This window comes from Odocoileus virginianus, chromosome 25, assembly GCF_023699985.2.
Source record: "Odocoileus virginianus isolate 20LAN1187 ecotype Illinois chromosome 25, Ovbor_1.2, whole genome shotgun sequence".
Lineage (NCBI taxonomy): Eukaryota > Metazoa > Chordata > Mammalia > Artiodactyla > Cervidae > Odocoileus > Odocoileus virginianus.
Window position 1 is genome coordinate 271834 of NC_069698.1, and position 18039 is coordinate 289872.

The 18039-nt window shown below is 44.7% G+C and overlaps 1 protein-coding gene and 1 pseudogene across 1 annotated transcript in view; one reads left to right on the plus strand and one right to left on the minus strand.

Annotated features, from left to right (window-relative positions):
* C25H3orf52 (chromosome 25 C3orf52 homolog) overlaps positions 1-18039 on the minus strand; it is a 36348-nt gene that overhangs the window by 1548 nt on the left and 16761 nt on the right. The window contains exons 3-5 of the mRNA XM_020898766.2: positions 13545-13672; positions 6247-6317; positions 3502-3719 (exon numbers count right to left, since the gene is read on the minus strand). Coding sequence (XP_020754425.2) covers positions 3502-3719; positions 6247-6317; positions 13545-13672 — 417 coding nt within the window. The remainder of the gene's footprint in view (positions 1-3501; positions 3720-6246; positions 6318-13544; positions 13673-18039) is intronic.
* Positions 8366-9274, plus strand: LOC110140381 (large ribosomal subunit protein eL6 pseudogene; annotated as a pseudogene).

An 18039-nucleotide genomic window follows, 5' to 3' on the forward strand; every position in this document is an offset into this window, starting at 1 on the left:
TAAAATACACACACACACACACGTTCACAATTCCTGAATTCCTTTCAAAAGGAAATAACACATTTTTTGCTTACTTACTTTGGCATAATTCATGATAAATAACATTTTGATGAGGACTTTTGGATGCAGAGGACATTTTAACAGTCAGTCTTTTTCCATAGTCTAATTGTAAAAATATTTCTAAATTTTCATTTTTTTAATATAAGCACAATATACAGTGAGAAATTCTAATGAGGGAAATGGCGCAGAGCTGGCCTAAGGCCGAGGCACTTGGGCAATGACTGAGGACAAGACATGGGGAGCCCAGTCTACTGGTTGACTCCTTCACAGGTCAGGAAACAGTATAAAATAACTACCCCATGTCCAGAATAACTCACAAGGTTCAAAATAAGTCACACAGATGTTTTACATAGTAAAACAGATTTCCCCTCTTTATCTCAGGACCCTACCCTCCACTAGGTGAAGAAGCTCAAGGAATGGGGGGATGGGGAGGGAGCAACCCATCACCAAAAAAATTCCCTTAACCCTGAGGACATTATGCTAAGTGAAATAAGTCAGAGAGAGAAAGACAAATATTGCATGATCTCACTTTTATGTAGAATCTTCAAACTCATAAAGAAAGAGGTCAGATAGATGGTTGCCACAGGCAAGGTGTGGAGGAGGAGGAATTGAATGAAGGTGATCAAAAACACAAACTTCCTGTTATAAGATAAATCAGTCCTGGGAACAAGTTCTCACAAGGGGAAAAATAGTTTTGTAACTTACAAGGTGATGGTGATAGACGTTAACTACTCTTATTATGGCAATCATTTCAAAATATATGGATTGAGTCACTATTCTGTACCCCTTAAACTTACACTGTCTTATTAATTATATCTCAATTAACACTGCAAGAAAATATAAATTTAAAAATCCCCTTATGACTATAATATTAAAGGAAGTTTTTCTTTGTAGAAGGCATCAAAATGCCTGCAGTTAGGTCAAGCAATCATATTCCCCAATTAGAGAAAGAGAAATACACAAACAATCCCTTAGGGATCCAAATTGCAAGCTAATTTAAGGTTCAGGCTCTCTAGCACACACGTTGGAAATTCCAACTGCGGACTGGCTCCAGGGAATGCTTGGAATCCCTGAAATTGTAAAATTCTGTCCAGGGGGAAGAGTATGTGCATTTTTTTCCAGGGAGAAATTACACGACTGTCTGCAAATTCTCTAAGAGGCATCTGAACCAAGCAATTTTAAAAACCACTGCCCTTTGTAGAACAGACTTGTGGCTCCCAAGGGGGAGAAATGGGGATGGAGTGATGGATCAGGAGTTTGGGGTTAGTGGATACAAACTATAAAACACAGAATGGATAAAGAACAAGGTCCTGTGATACAGCACAGGGAACTCTATTCAATACCCTATGATAAACCACAATGGAAAAGACTCTGAAAAAGAATATATACATATAAATAGATAGATATGTGCTGTGCTTGGTCGCTCAGTCATGTCCGATTCTTTAATAGACAGATAGTATAGGTATAACTAAATCACTTTGCTATATAACAGAAATTAGCACAACATTGTAAACTGACTATACTTCAATAATTTTTTTTAATGGCCAAAAAAAAAAGAAGCTTTGCTCTTTGAAGAATTAGAACACTGTCTGTGGGAAACCAGCTGCCTAGCTCATCACAGAAGGGGCTGCCCTGCCAAAGCCGCCGTGCCTGGGAAGGCGAGCTGGCCTCAGAAGCCCCGGGCCTCGCGGCGCCCTCCTGGGGGCCTCTCCGCCCTCCCTCTGGGCGTCGCCCTGAGTTGCCCCTCCCCCTGCCTCCCTGCCCTGGAGACGCTCTTCCAAATGGTCACTGTCTTCCCATCCATTTGAGAGGAAACTGACACTCACACTCCTGAAAATATCAAACCCTGTCCAGGCTCTGCCAAGAGGGTGTGGGGTCATGGAGAGACCGCCCCCCAGGAGAAAGGCCCGGGAGAAAGCGCGGTCTCCTGAGAAGCACAAACGCTGCTGCTCACGGCTTCACCCCGGGGGCCACGCCAAATCTGAGGCTCAGCTCCGGGTCTGTCAGGCCTCACAAGCAGCCTGCTGTTTGTCACACTGTGTGTGGACCTCCCAGCTTCATAATCCTCCTCAACTCTTTCTCACCCTCCTCCTAATCCCTCATCTCCGTTTGGGAAGGGCTGGGGACCACAGTTCTAGAGAGGAGGCTCAGAGAGTCAAGGCCGGTCACCACACAGCAGGCCGCAGGGCCTCTTCTCCCCTTCCGCTGCGCACAGGATGGGGCTGAAGGGCCCTTCCTTCCTCCCCCCTTCTCTCCCTCCTTTCTTTCTTTCCTTCTTTCTTTTTAGAATTCCCGTGGAGGAGGCAGGACCTTTTCACTCCACACAATGCTACTGGTCTGGCCCACAGACACTCCATCTATTCAGATGCTCAGTGAGGAAACTATTCACTACGTGACTTTCCCAGTGAGCTAAAAGTCGGCCCTCTGAATGTCATTCCTTTTATTCACTTGGGGAAAGAATGCCTTAAGAACTGCTTTATATAACTCTCTGCCCTTCCAGGCCAAGGTTAGTCCACTCCCGCCTCTCGTCCCCAAGAACCAAGTGTCATCACAGTAAACACTTCTTCAGTAAACACCGCATGGGGATGTGTGTGCTCCGTAATCTGTTCCACTCTTCTGACCCCTGGCAGCTAGCCCCATGCCTGCTGCTCACCACACATCCTTCGTGACTGTCTTTTTCATTCATTCAACTAGTATTTACCACTGCTGATGTACAGAGTGTTTCTGATGGATTGTGGATAAGGAACCATCCAAAATCATTAGTATTATGGACTAACCAAGATTCAAAACCCATCCAAGGGAGCACTCAGAAGTGGAAAACGAGAAGAATGGAAACTTAGGCTGACGCTCAGTGCAGACCACAGGGAGGAGGGCTCGGAGGCTAGCGGTCATCTCAACTCCCACCTTCCTTCCTGATAGGTTTTGTACAGCGTTCTCAGATTCTGACAAGTGGGGTATCATCTATGCTTATTTAAATAACGTCCATTTCCTCATTCCATTCTTAGCTTTAAACGTCGATGCACATTTTGCTTATAATCTTCTAAGAAAGAGACCAACTTGCCTCTCTACATCCCTCTGTTAATACCTTAGACTAGTGGCCTTCAACAGAAAAAGATATTCTCCAGATTGAACCATCTTTCAACAATTTAATATACCATTTACTTCAAATTCTTCAGTACTTGCTTCTCCGGTGCGACCACAGCGTTTCCATGAAGGTGTCTAATGATACTGTGATGTGGGGTTCGGGGCTTTGAGTGCGGGTGAACCACAGCAAGGAAACACGAAGCAACCCTCATTTTTATAGTTTGTTTCCATGACTTTTTTTTCCAGCTTCTCTATCTGCTCACAAAGGGTAGGGACTGGGTGACCTCCACAGACATGGAGCATCACCTGCTCAGAAGTCAAAGTAAGCTCTCTGCCCCACCTGGTTCCCCCGTTTACCGTCACAGCTCTGCCTTCCGGACGTGCTCAACTTATTGTAGGAGCAGAGGGATCCTGGATCAAGCCCCAGAGTCTCACAACCAGCCACGTTCTGATCATGGAAATCCTGCTGCAAAACGCCCAGCACGAGCTCCTCACTCATCACATACTTCATAAAACTGCCATCTTCAGGAGGAATCCTGAAGTGCAGGTGGAAGATTATTGTGGCATTTTCACCACTGAAAGAAAGGCAAACCAAACAGAGACAATAAACATACCAACAGCATCACACTGCAACTCAGGAAACTGATTTTAGCAAAAACATCTTTTGAGTTCTACATGTTCTCCCAGTATAAAAAAGCAAAGAGTGTATGACCATAGAAGAGCCCTCGTCAATGCACTCATCACGCAAAATTGCAGTTATCCAAACCTCCTTCCACCTAAAACCCAACCCCGGGAAGCCCACCGTGAGAGGCCATGCAGGGGAGGCTCCAAGAGCTACCTAGTACCACACTTTGCCCAGAGGCAGGCCAAGGCAACCCTTTTCTCCTTGGTCTCCCTTCTCCCACGGGCCTGTCAAAGCTCTCCAGTTTAACCAGTTCATCGCTTAACCTATAAAATGGTTCATGTAGGGTCCAAAGCTCCCTGCCATTGGCAGGATACACAATCCTAAATTCCCCAGATGGCCCTGGGTACCAGCAGCAAATCTCACCTCCCTGGTTTGTCCCCAAAGTGAGCAACGGTTTCTGTCCTGTTTCTACTTCCCACGGTTTTGCACCACTCAGTAAGGGGACCTAGGAAAGGGAGTTTTTCTCTTTCTAGAACATATTCTCCTACTTCTAAAAGAAAAATAATCATACGGCTGATCATTATGGTCTACACAGCTTGTTAAATGCTACCTCCCCATTTAGAATTCTCACAATTATCCTTTGGTTCAAGAAGGCCAGCCTTTTTTTTTTAAAGGCCTAGATTAAGAGGTAGCAATAAAATATTTAAGAGTGATCACATCTGAGACTCTCACCCAAGGGTAAGTTTTGCAGTCAAGCCAGTCACAGTAATGAATCAGAACATTGTCCCTGCCAACGACTGGCAAAGAGCTCTCTCTTGTGGCCAGAGATCACAAAGCCCAAACAAACCGAGATCATTCTGTCGTTTTGAGATTGCATCCAAGGACTGCATTTCAGACTCTTTTGTTGACTATGATGGCTACTCCATTTCTTCTAAGGGATTCCTGCCCACAGTATATAATAATGGTCCTCTGAGTTAAATTCACCCATTCCAGTCCATTTTAGTTCACTGATCCCTAAAATGTCCATGTTCACTCTTGCCATCTCCTGTTTGACCACTTCCAACTTGCCTTGATTCATGCACCTAAATTCCAGGTTCCTACGGAATATTGTTCTTTACAGCATCTTTACGGACCTTGCTTCCATCACTGGTCACATTCACAGCTGGGTGTTGCTTTTGCTTTGGCTCCATCCCTTCATTCTTTCTGGAGTTACTTCTCCACTGATCTCCTGGAGCATATTGGGCACCTACCGACCTGGGGAGTTCCTCTTTCAGTGTCCTATCTTTTTGCCTTTTCATGCTGTTCATGGGGTTCTCAAGGCAAGAATACTGAAGTGGTTTGCCATTCCCCTCTCCAGTGGACCACATTCTGTCAGACCTCTCCACCATGACCCAACTGTCTTGGATGGCCCCACCCGGCATGGTTCATGGCTTCTTTGAGTTAGACAAGACTGTGGTCCATGTTAGAAATGGGAAAAGGAGTACATCAAGGCTGTATATTGTCACCCTGCTTATTTAACTTATATGCAGAGTACACCATGAGAAATGCTGGGCTGGAGGAAGCGCAGGCTGGAATCAAGATTGTCGGGACAAATATCAATAACCTCAGATATGCAGATGGCACCACCCTTATGGCAGAAAGTGAAGAAGAACTAAAGAGCCTCTTGATGAAGGTGAAAGAGGAGAGTGAAAAAGTTGGCTTAAAGCTCAACAATCAGAAAACTAAGATCATAGCATCTGGTCCCATCACTTCATGACAAATAGATGGGGAAACAGTGGAAACAGTGGCTGACTTTATTTTTCTGGGTTCCAAAATCACTGCAGATGGTGACTGCAGCCATGAAATTAAAAAACGCTTACTCCTTGGAAAGTTATGACCAACCTAGACAGCATATTAAAAAGCAGAGACATTACTTTGCCAACAAAGGTCCATCTAGTCAAGGCTATGGTTCTTCCAGTGGTCATGTATGGATGTGAGAGTTGGACTATAAAGAAAGCTGAGCACAGAATAATTGATGCTTTTGAACTGTGGTGTTGGAGAAGACTCTTGAGAGTCCCTTGGACTGCAAGGAGATCCAACCAGTCCATCCTAAAGGAGATCAGTCCTGGTTGTTCATTGGAAGGACTGATGCTGAAGCTGAAACTCCAATACTTTGGCCACCTGATGCAAAAAACTGACTCATTTGAAAAGACCCTGATGCTGGGAAAGATTGAGGGCAGGAGGAGAAGGGGACGACAGAGTATGAGATGGCTGGATGGCATCACCGACTCAATGGACATGGGTTTGGGTGGACTCTGGGAGTTGGTGATGGACAGGGAGGCCTGGTATGCTGCGGTTCATGGGGTCGAAAGGAGTCGGACACGACTGAGTGACTAAACTGAACTGAACTTTGTGCTTTGGGGTTAGGGAAGTCCTTTTGGGTAACTCATGATGACTGTCAACCTCCAGAGAGAGACTGTAATGCTCTACATTCTTACCTGAAGTCCATGACTTCAACCGAAGTGAAATAGCGGTTCAGAGCTGGTGAATCACTGTACACGTGTGTCACCTAAAACAAACAGGGGCAAGTTCACAACCACACATCACAGCCAGATCACACTGCACATCACCTGACAAGCAAAACTACTCCTGGGTGATGGAAATTCCACCCTAGGGAGGAATGAACTTACCAAGAGGCTCTGGGTGAAGAAACATGAAGGGGTGGGCCCCACACCAACCTAAATTCAAGTTGGCACTCATTTAAAGGGACCTCATTCGTAAGGACCAAGTGATCAGGCTGGGATTTTCAGCAACTCTTACATGTTGCACTGTGATGTGTGGTCTGACTGGTCAACAGCCTGAGCCCACAAAGACCCAAGCACCACGGGAAGGAGGGAATCTCCAAGGGGCTGGGAAGACAGAATAGGCGACTCAGGGGCCTGCACATCACCAGACAAAGAAAGGCTCTTCTCTCCTTGCCCGGGAACTTCACTCCAAGGAGACACAGCCATGTGGTTTCTGGATAATGCAACCAAATGAGTGGTACAATTGCAATGATACAAAGTTCTTATTTTAGCCATCAAGTGTTGCAACCATAAAAAACAAGGACTCCCGTGTTCCCACTCACCAGGTTTCAGCCCTTCACATTTTACCACATGTAGCTGAGCCCTTTACCTGAAGAAACAGCACAGCTAATGTTATTCTCACACACTATTCCGCCTTCCTCTCTCCCTGCCCACTACGAACCACTGTCCTGAAGCTGTCGTGTATCTTTTCCACACATGTTTTTATGGATGCAACACTCTCTTGTGTAATCATAACTATATGTAATTTTTTTTTTTTTTTTTTTTGGCTGCTCCACACCAGCATGCGGGATCTTAGTTTTCCAACCAGGAATAGAACCCATGCCCCCTGCAATGGAAGTGTAGAGTCTTAACCACTGAACTGCCGGGGAAGTCCCCAAAGACTTGATCTTTTTAAAAATACATATATAAGTTCAATGCATGTTTTTATTCAAATAAAACACCATATTCTACACCTTCTCTGTTTTGATTTTTTTTCACTCAAAATCACATTTGCAGTTTACCCACAATTGTCCCTTGGAGAGCATGGAGATCAAACCAGTCAACCCTAAAGGAAACCAACCCTGATATTCATTGACAGGACTGATGCTGTAGCTGAAGCTCCAGTACTTTGGCCACCTGATTTGAAAAGCCAACTCACTGAAAAAGAAAAGACCCTGATGCTGGGAAAGATCGAAGGCAGGAGAAGGGGATGACCTAGGATGAGATGATTGGATGGCATCACCGACCCAATGGACATGAGTTTGAGCAAGCTCCAGGAGATGGTGAAGGACAGGGAAGCCTGGCGTGCTGCAGTCCGTGGGGTGGCAAAGAGCTGAACACAATTGAGAGACTAAACAACAACAGCAACACAATGCGCCTCCAGATGGAGGTCACTCGGTCCGACTCCGAACTCTGCAGGGATCCCGTGAGATGACAGCTCCTCCCCTCCCCTCCTGGGGGCCATGTGCTTTGTTTCCGACTGTCTCCTGCCACAACTATGCTGTTAATCTGCTCGAGCATCCCTAGGCCTCTCTTCTCATAGAGGTTACGAGATTCCCTGGGCCATATACCAAGAGGAGGACTTGGGTCTAAGAGTTAGCACATCTCTACCTTAACTCTTTCTGAATTGCACTCCATTTCACTGCCCTCCCACCAACCTACAAGTGCTCTATTGCCCACAGCCTCGCCAGCATTTAAGGTTACCAGATTTTTCAACTTTTGCCAATCTGATGAGTTTTCATTGTGTTTACACTGTCATATTGTGTTCTAGTGAGGCTGACTGTCTTTTCAGGTGTCTATTAACTGTGGGATTTCTCAGCTTTGAACTGTCTGCCAGTGTTCTTTCTCTCGGGTTGCATTTTCTTACCCAAACTGCTTTACACTCTGGATACTAGTGTTGGTTTGATGTCACAGATATCTTCTCCCACTCTTTGATTAGTCTTTCCATCATGCTTCAGAGACGTAAACCCTAACCTATAGTACTCCAGAACTTGTGGCTGAACGCATTTACATTGCATCTCTTTAAAATTATTACTTTGGTCTTGCCCATCTTGCAAGATGGCGGGTGAAAAGGCTGAGAAGCCAGATACTAAGGAGAAAAAACCTGAAGCCAAGAAGGCTGATGCTGTCAACAAGGCTAAAAAGGTGAAGGTGGTGAAGAAAGTTAAGAAGGGGAAGCCCCACTGCAGCCAAAACCCTGTCCTGGGCAGAGGAGTTGGCAGATATTCCTGATCACCCGATTCCAGAAAGGCCCTGTACAAGAGAAAGTATTCAGCAGCTAAATCCCAGGTCGAAAAGAAAAAGAAGTTCGGGTTCTTGCTACTGTCACAAAACCAGTTGGTGGCGACAAGAATGGTGGTACCTGAGTGGTCAAACTTCGCAAAATGCCTAGGTATTACCCTACTGAAGATGTGCCTCGGAAACTGTTGAGTCACGGCAAGAAACCGTTCAGTAAGCATGTGAGGAAGCTGCGGGCCAGCATCACTCCTGGGACCGTTCAAATCATCCTCACGGGGCGCCACAGAGGCAAGAGGGTCGCTTTCCTGAAGCAGCTGGGCAGTGGCTTGCTACTTGTGACTGGGCCTCTATCCCCCAATCGAGTTCCTCTGCGTAGAAGACACCAGAAATTTGTCATTGCCACCTCCACCAAAATCGATTATCAGTGGTGTGAAACTCCCAGAACATCTCACTGACACTTACTTCAAGAAGAAGCAGCGCGTAAGCCGAGACACCAAGAGGGTGAGATCTTCGACACACAGAGAGAGAGAAATATGAGATCACAGAGCAGTGCAAGGTTGATCAGAAAGCGGTGGACTCACAAATTCTGCGAAGAATCAAAGCTCTCCCTCAGCTCCAGGGTACCTCCGCTCTGTGTTTGCTCTCACAAATGAAATTTACCCTCACAAAGTAGTATTCTGAACTTCTTGCAAAGAACCTAATTAGATAACTTGTCCATTTAAAAAAAAAATTATTACTTTGAAGTTTAAGTGCCTTGTTCTTAGCAGGCAGGAGGACAGTGCTGGGATCTGGGTACTCCCCCAGTATGAATCCAGCTCTGAGGCTGGAAGCAAGCCTGTAGCTAGACCCACTCCTGCTGGCCTGAAGCCTCAGGCCCAAAGTTGCTCTGGAAACTTCACCCCCATGGGTCCTCTGTGCTGAGCTCGGCATGCCCCACTGCGCCCATCATGGCTTGTCGCCTCACTGCTTTATTCCGCAGCAAGCAGCAGAACCACCCCCGAGGAAAGCCTGCCCATTTCTCCCACCCACCCTCGGCAGAATCTCAAGGAGGCTGCATCCGTTGTTTGCTCCCACTACACTCACGGGTAACAATCCAATTTCCCCAAGGTAGGGCAGAGGGGTTTAGAGCACTTCCTCCAACCCGGCCACTACTGCTGTCATCGGCATCAGAAGCTGACAGAATGGGCGCTATCTCTGCCCTCTGTTCCCTTTGTGCTGATGGAAAAAATAAAAAAACTCTAGGCCTTCAGGGAGGTCACTCTGCTAGTAAGGAATCTAGTCCTAGATGTACAGACAGCCCAGCGTCCTCACGTTTTACCACACAACCCGTGCAGATGGAGCGAGGGGGAAAGTGTCTCCTGAACAACAAGGACAAAAGCAGCATAAAGCGTCAAGAACTCTGCGGGGAAGATGACTGGGCCATCTTAGAGTTTCTGAGGCCCAGAGAAAGCTGCCAACAGTCATTTAGAAAACCCTGAATGCGGTTGCGGAGGTTGGCGCAATCCCAGGACTGCTCAGAACAGGGAGGAGGATGAGGATGCCAGAGGGGGCATTTTTTCTCAAGCGCTGAAAATATAACAACAATAGCCCTCTCTTCCTTTTATTTTTTAATTTACTTTAATTGCAGGATAATTACTTTACAATATAGTGATGGTTTTTGCCAAACATCAGTATGAATTGGCCATAGGTATACATGTGTCCCAGTCATTCTGAAGCCCCCACCTGCCTCGCTCCCCACCCTATCCCTCCAGGTTGGCAGAGAGCACCAGCTTTGAGTGCCCTGCGTCATATAGCAAACCCCACCTGGTTATCCCTCTCTTCCTTTTAGATTGAGCTTCTTCTGTCAGAAATTATGTCTGTCCTTCCTTCTTTTTTCCCTCCCTCTCATTCTTCCTTTCATTAATTCTTAGGGTCCTAAGCACTGTGTTTTGCACATTGATACTCAGAAAAAGGTTTAAAATTTCATGTTAAGAGATGGCGTGGTATACTAGATCAATTTCAGTGTCCACTCTAACATTTTTTTTTTGTGGCACCATCACCTACTATGATTAGGAAATATTTACATATTTAGGAGCTGTCAACCACACTACTTTGGGATCAAAAGAGTGAAAAGAGGCGCTCCTCACCCCTTGCTCTGGTGTTTCCCAAACTGTGCCAGTGAGGCTGAGTGCAAACTGAGCTTTGAGCCCAGTGAGCCGATCACCAGAGTCAGGCACAGCGGCTCATCAGGAACCAGTTTCCATTACTTACAATGGAGCTTTCCAGGTGGTCCAATGGTTAAGAATCCGCCTGCCAATGCAGGAGACTCAGGAGACAGGAGTTCAATCCCTAGGCGGGAAGATCTCCTGGAAAAAGAAACAGCACCCCACTCCAGTACTCTTGCCTGGAAAATCCCATGGACAGAGGAGCCTGGAGGGGCTGCAGTCCACGGGGTCACAAAGAGTCGGACACGACTGAGCGCACACACACACAATTACTCACTACAGCCAAGATATGGGCGCAGCCTAAGAGTCCATCGCCAGATGCACGGACAAAGGAGAGTGGCATACGCAGACGATGGAAGACTACTCAGCCATGAAAAAGCATGAAGTGCTGTCATTCGAAACAACATGGATGGGCTTGGAGGGTACTAAGTGAAACAAGTCAGAGAATGACAGATACTGTGTGATATCAATTATATGCAGAATCTAAAAAGTAAAAGAAATGAGTAAATATAACAAGAACAAAAAAGAAACAGACTCACAGATGCAGAGAACAAACTAGTGGTTATCAGGGGAGAGTGAGGAGGGGGAGGGGCAAGATGCGGGCAGGGGGTTAAGCAGTACAAACTACTATACATAAAATAAACAGGCAGTAAGGATGCATTATATAACACAGGGAATATAGCCTATATTCTTTAGCAACTATAAGAGGAACGTGATCTTAAAAACTGTGAATCACTATGTCATATACCTGAAACATATAATACTGTGTATGAACTATATCTCAATTTTTTTTAAGTAATAATGTTAAAAAAAGAAAAAAACCTTCCAGTGGAAGAGGGACATGTCCCCTGCATTACCAGAAGGGCCACTGCTGGCCCTGGCATGGAGCAGGTAAGCTGAGCTATGACGCTGGGCAGCTACCGGGCTAGCTTAAGCAAAGTTATCAGCGCAACCCGAAGCGAAGGAGACTGGCAGTGAGGCATGAGAGGAGCCAGGAAAACTGTGCCTAGAAAAGCAAGACAATAAAGCAGAAGAGAGGGTGCAGTGTTTCAATGTCCATTCCCATTCACTTTCCAAACTGAAACTGGCCTAAGTGGAAGAAAAGGGTTCTCGATCTGACAGTAAGATGGTGATATCTCCAAGTTCCTCAGTTTTTTCCCCTGAACATTTGTTGGCAAACCAGAGAGCAGAAGTTTCTTCACCTCACTGCACCTTATGTTTATCACCTGCAAATCAGATAATTTTTTTAAAAAATGCCGTACAAAGTTCTTTATATGCATCTGTGGGTACACAGGGAAAGCGAGGTGATTTCCATTTATCACAGTAGGAACCAACTCAAAGAGGCCTGTGAACTTGCCCCAGAGACCCACCAGTCCCCGTTCCTCAGCCATTATACCACAATGAATTAAAAACACCTGTAGAAGCTGCTCACATCTGCTTCTATGACCAGAGATGGCTTTTAGGTGAGTGAGTGACATCCATTTCCCTCTGACATAGACCAGTCTGTAACAGTGACAACTGTGGATGCTGACTCACTTGGTTTCTCCTCGGCCAATGCAAAACCTCTCAATCAAAAAAGTAAAAAAGAGGGTATTGCCCTAGCCATCCACTGGTTAAGATTCTGCCCTTCAGTAAATAAAGGGAACTCACCCCGTTCAACCTATCTACCACAGGGACGAGAGTAACAGACAGCAGGCTGGTCATGCTTAGATTTTGTTCTCAAAAACTTCTCTGGGTCTGACTGTGAACCACTCTGTCTTTGACAGGATAACCAGGGCTGCTCCGACCAGCCTTTATGGTCCTACTGCAGAGCCCTCATAACACACAGAGGCACCTTCTCCTCTTTCCCCGCTCCATGAACGATATCACCATCCACCCATGTGGCCACCCAGCCAGAAGCCTGGAGCCATGCTCTCCCTCAGCCCACATCCTACCAGCCACGAAGTCCTATTGAGGGAGCAGACCTCTGAAATCTCACCTGAACCTCAATTATCTCCCCTGACATCACCCTAATTCTAGGCTCCCTCACTTGTCACCCTTCTAACTAAGCCCTCCACTTCCAATGTTTTCCCATCATCACAGAAAGACTAAAATGAGAAGTTGACCATGTCAGCCTGCAGATGAAAATCTTCCAGGACCTCACCAAAGAACCGGAAACCTTCGTGATCTGACCCCTCCCTTTCCGTTCAGCCTCACCTCTACATTTCTGCTTACAGTATGTGGAGCTTGTAGCACACTGCTGGGCAGACACCCTTGTGTCCTCTGCTCTCTAATCTGGAATACCCCTACTTCACATTTCAAGACTCATCCTGAGCCTCGCCTCCTCCAGGGGGCCCTCCAAGCCTCCATCTCCTCTGCGGTTGTAAATCACACTGTACATGTCTCAGTGATGGAACACACCACACTGCTCATAACTATTTAATTGCTTCCTCTTGGACTCCAAATTCTTCCAACTGGGACTTTGAGCCCCACTGAGGGCACAGCCTCTATGGCCCTGGCACTAAGCATGTTGTCGAGCACCTCACAGACCCTCAATAAAATTTCAGGTTGAATCAAACCTAAGACCAGAGTGAGAAACAGAATACTGTCCTCCCGGACACATTCAGCTGGAAACCAGGGCTCTTCCTTCCGGCTTTGCACTACAGAAAATCTATTTCTAAGCACTGGTTTCTGCCAATATCCAAAGAATCCAAGCTTGAAGCTACTTACTGGCTAGCTCTAACCCAGCTGTTCCAGAAGAATTCACACTCTAATGCTAAGAACTCAGTAATAACACATAAGGTAACTTACCCGCTTCTGGAGCATGTCAGGTAATTCCTCTTCAGAAACACACTCCTCTGGAATCTTTAGCATGACCGAGAATGTTTCATTTGATGACAATTCAAGTATTTCATTTTCATCTTCATCAATATAAGTTACTAAACAGAATGGGGGGGTGGGATAAAAAGTTAAAGTAAGCACATGCATAAAATAACAAACATTCATTCCATTGGCTGTTATACTTAAGAAATAAACGAACAATGAGTATTCATCAAGCCTAGTCACAGTAAGCAAGTATGAGCAGAAATGCTTTCTTTTTCTCAGGTAGGCTGAATAAAGACAGGGGCTTGCCTCCATCACAATAAAATTTTGTTTCTTTATCTGACGACAGAGGGGGCTCAGATTCCATTGAACACAGACTGGGTGAAAGGCAGCTGGAAGAGGTGGGAAGAACATGAATTTCTTTGTCAAACTGACTCTTGCAACTTAGCTACTTTTACAGGTGTCAAGGCAGGTGCTAGAGATGGCCAACAAACAACAGGAGATGGGGGACAGGAGCAGAGCAACGGATTTCCCTGAATCCCCTGTGCTTTTGTACCCACGCTGAGGACGTGACATCATTGAGAACAGCTCCTGAGTTAGAATCTGAGCCAGTGAGCATGAAGTCATCACTCTCCAGGATGTCCCACGGGGGAAATGTTGACACACTCTGTTTGTAGAAGGAACGCACACTGCACTCAGAGTCCCAGGGCCCGCGGGACTCACATTCCTAAGACAACAGTTCTGTGCTGCTTGCATTCCAAGGACTGTGAGCTAACTGACTTTTAAGTAGTTAGAGCCAAAGGGAAAACACACTAAGTCAGCAGCCAGGAGCTTGAAGCTGGCGCACTGGCACTCACTAGGCTCCCTGGCCCCCTGCCAGCACCACCTGGGGACCACCTCTCCAACCCTGAGAAAAGCGTGGGTGGGAGGAGCCCGGTGTTTGTGGGCCATGGACTTCTCTGTAATCCCGTGCCTCAAACATAACATTATCAGGCTCTTTACTGGACTTTGCAAAGGCCACTGTGGTATCGACTCTGGGTTTACGATGGAAGTGAGAGTCCAGGTCCTTATTCCCTGAGGAAGTCTGAAGTGTGAGCCACAAGATCAAGGGAAGTTGCAGAAGAGTTAACACAGCAGGTCGGAGGCTGCCAGCCTTGGCAAGGCCAGTGCAAGGTTGACCCCTTACTGGAATCTGGAACTTGGATTCCCAGAGAATTCCCACGTTCCCTGTAAGAGTGGCTAGCTGTGCCTCAACTGTTTACAGAAACAGCGCGGCTTGTGCCGAGCCTCTCCTTTCCTTCTGGGAGTCTGGGGTTTTAGTAGGTGCCAGGCAGAGCCTGCCCATGTGACCAATCCCAATATAAACTGAATCTCTAATAAGCTTCCTTGGTGGACAAGACTTCACATGTTGCTGCCACAACTCATTGCTGGAGAAATTAAGTGCACCCTGTGTGACTGCACTGGACGAGGATTCTTGGAAGCTTGCCCCTGGTTTCCTCTATATTTTGCTTTATATCCTTTAGCTGTAATAAATCATAATCACCTTTACAATATATGCTGAGTATCATGTGTCTTATCAGCAAATCGATGAATCTGGGGGTAATCCTGGGAACCCCAACACAGGGAATTATCCCTGCATCATTATTTGTTGTAAGTCATCATGTTATTTTGTCTGAGAATAAAAAGTTATGCCCTCAGGAATTTCCTGGTGGTCCACTGGTTAAGACTCGGCACTTCCACTGCTATGGCCCTGCATTCAACCCCTGGTCACGGAACTAGGATCCCACAAACCACCACTCAAAAAAAAAAAAAAAAAAGACTTAGGGCCTCAAAGCAGAAAACTTGCAAAGTATAGAAAACTGCAGTAAAGCAAAAAAAAATTACTAATAATTCTTTAATCAAAAGGTCTCCCCCCATATTTTATATATTTGAGGTCTTAATGAAAAGGTAATTTGTATATGGCTTTTTATTGTTTGCTGCCCTCATTGTTTATCTGTCTTGATTCTTTTGTTGCTGTTATTAACATATCAAAAGGCATTTCCCACGTGTTCAAAATTCCTTGCAAAGATTATTTTAATGGCTACATTATTGTTCTAAAATCATTTAATGTTTTCAGCTTTCCAAAGTTATAAATAATGCTGCAATGGGTATCTTTGAGCTCTACACCCACCATGTGCATTTCCAGAGTAGATATCATTACCTCAGAAAAGAATAGGGATGCCAGAGAATGGATACAGGAGTCACAGAACTGCTGAACTCAAGGGCATTAAGAAATGCCAAGTTCACCATTGTATATACTTGTTTCCTTTGCCATAGACTAATTATGGGTTTACATTGATCTAGATTTCTGTTTTTGTGCCAGTGTGATACTGTTTTGATGAGTATGGCTTTGAAGTATAGTTTGAAGACAGGGAGCCTGATTCCTCTAGTTCCTTTTTCCTTTCCCAAGGTTGCTTTGATAATTCAGGGTCTTTCCTGTTTCCATACAAACTTAAAAAAATTTTGTTCTAGTTCTGTGAAAAATGGTAATTGTAAATTGTAATTGTAGTTTGTATTTGTAATTGTAAATTATAATTGTAAATGTCATTGGTAATTTGATAGGGATCGCAGTGAATCTGTGGACTGTTTTGGACAGTATGGTCACTTTGACAATATTGATTCTTCTGATCCAAGAACAAGGTACACCCTTCCATCTGTTTGTGTGTTCTTTGATTTCTTTTATCAGCGTTTTATAGTTTTCAGAGTAAGGGCCTTTCACCTCCTTAGGTAGCTTTATTCCAAGGTATTTTATTGTTTTTGGTACGAAAGTAAATGTGATTGTGTCCTTAATTTCTCTTTCTGATCTTTCATTGATAGTGTATAGAAATGCAACAGATTTTTGCATATTAATTTTGCATCCAATAACTTTACCAAATTCATTAATGAGCTCTAGTAGTTTTCTGGAATTGTGTTTAGGGTTTTCTAAGTATAGCATCATATCATCTGCAAACAGTAACTGTTTAACTTCTTTTCCAATCTGGATGCCTTCTATTAAGAAATGCTGAGATCAAAAAGAGGTCTCTAATAATAGCTCTACTGTAATAACTTGTATGTTCTGAATAATGAATCTGTACAAGAACTAGCTAGAGTTGTGTCTGTTAAAATAGTAACAACAGCCACAATAGGCTTAGCCAGTCAGCAGAATCTTTATGTTATTAATGAGATTTAATCTGGACAGTATTTCCAGGTAGAGAAAAATGTCTTTTAAAAATCATAGTACGTACACAAAGTACATTGTTGTTGTTGTTCAGTGGCCCAGTCATGTCCGACTCTTTGTGACTCCATGGACTGCAGCATGCCAGGCCTCCTCGTCCCTCACCATCTCCCAAAGTTTGCCCAAGTTCATGTCCATTGTTGAGATTTAATATGGGCAGTATTTCCAGGTAGAGGAAATGTCTTTTAAAAATCATAGTATATACAAAAGTACATTGGAAATACACAAAAATAGCTCTTTGGCAGGAATATAAGAAATGAGCCCAGAGAGGGAGGCCTTAAATGCCAGATGTCTTCAGGAGATAACGGAAGTTGTTAAATGTCTCCCAGGAAGGAGACAGGGGGAAATCTGTTGGTGACAGGTGGGATGACAGGGAACTGGGGGGGACTGGAGGTAAAGAGGCCACTGGACGCCAGAATAGGAAAGACAGATTTCAACTGACAGGCGTGAGAAGAGGAAGGAAGGAGAGGGAAGAGGAAGACCAGGATGATGGAAACAGAGCCAGACGCAGTTTGAATTCCACCTCAGCCAGTCACAAGCCATGTGACTTAGGTAATTTAAATCTCTGAAGCAGTTTCCTCAACAGAAATACCAATGCCTACACTGTAGCTGATGGTAAAGGTAAGAACCATCATATCCAGCAGGGAGCCTAGAAGTAGGTGGGTAGTCAATGTTGAAATTTACTATCAAGACACTATCAAGGAATGATTGATAAGACCTAGTCATTATCTAGCTACAGGAGAGAAGAAGAAATCAAAAATGTTCCAAAGAATCAACCATGGGTAACATGAAGAATAACAGCTGCTATATTAAGCATGATGCATAGACATCCTGCTATGCACTTGCAGTTTTTAACCTCATGTAATCCTCCAATCAACCTTATGAATAAATATTCATGTTGTCATTTTAAAATGAAGACATTCTTAGAAAAAAGGCATAATTTGCTTAGGTCAATTGGGCTAGTTAAGTAGGAGGGTCAGGGTATATTTATAGACACAGATTCAGACATCACTTATATTTTACAAATGAGGAAACTGAGGCCATGAACATTGAAGAATTTGCCTAAAGTTACACAATTGGATGATATAAACCTGGCTTTATGATTCACCATGAAAATATAAAGGGTGAGGAAGGGGATTCCCACAAATAGTAGTTTCAGATGAATGATTAAGACAGTGATAGTTATTTCCAGGTTGAGAACTCCAGCAAAGAGCATGACTAAAACTCAGG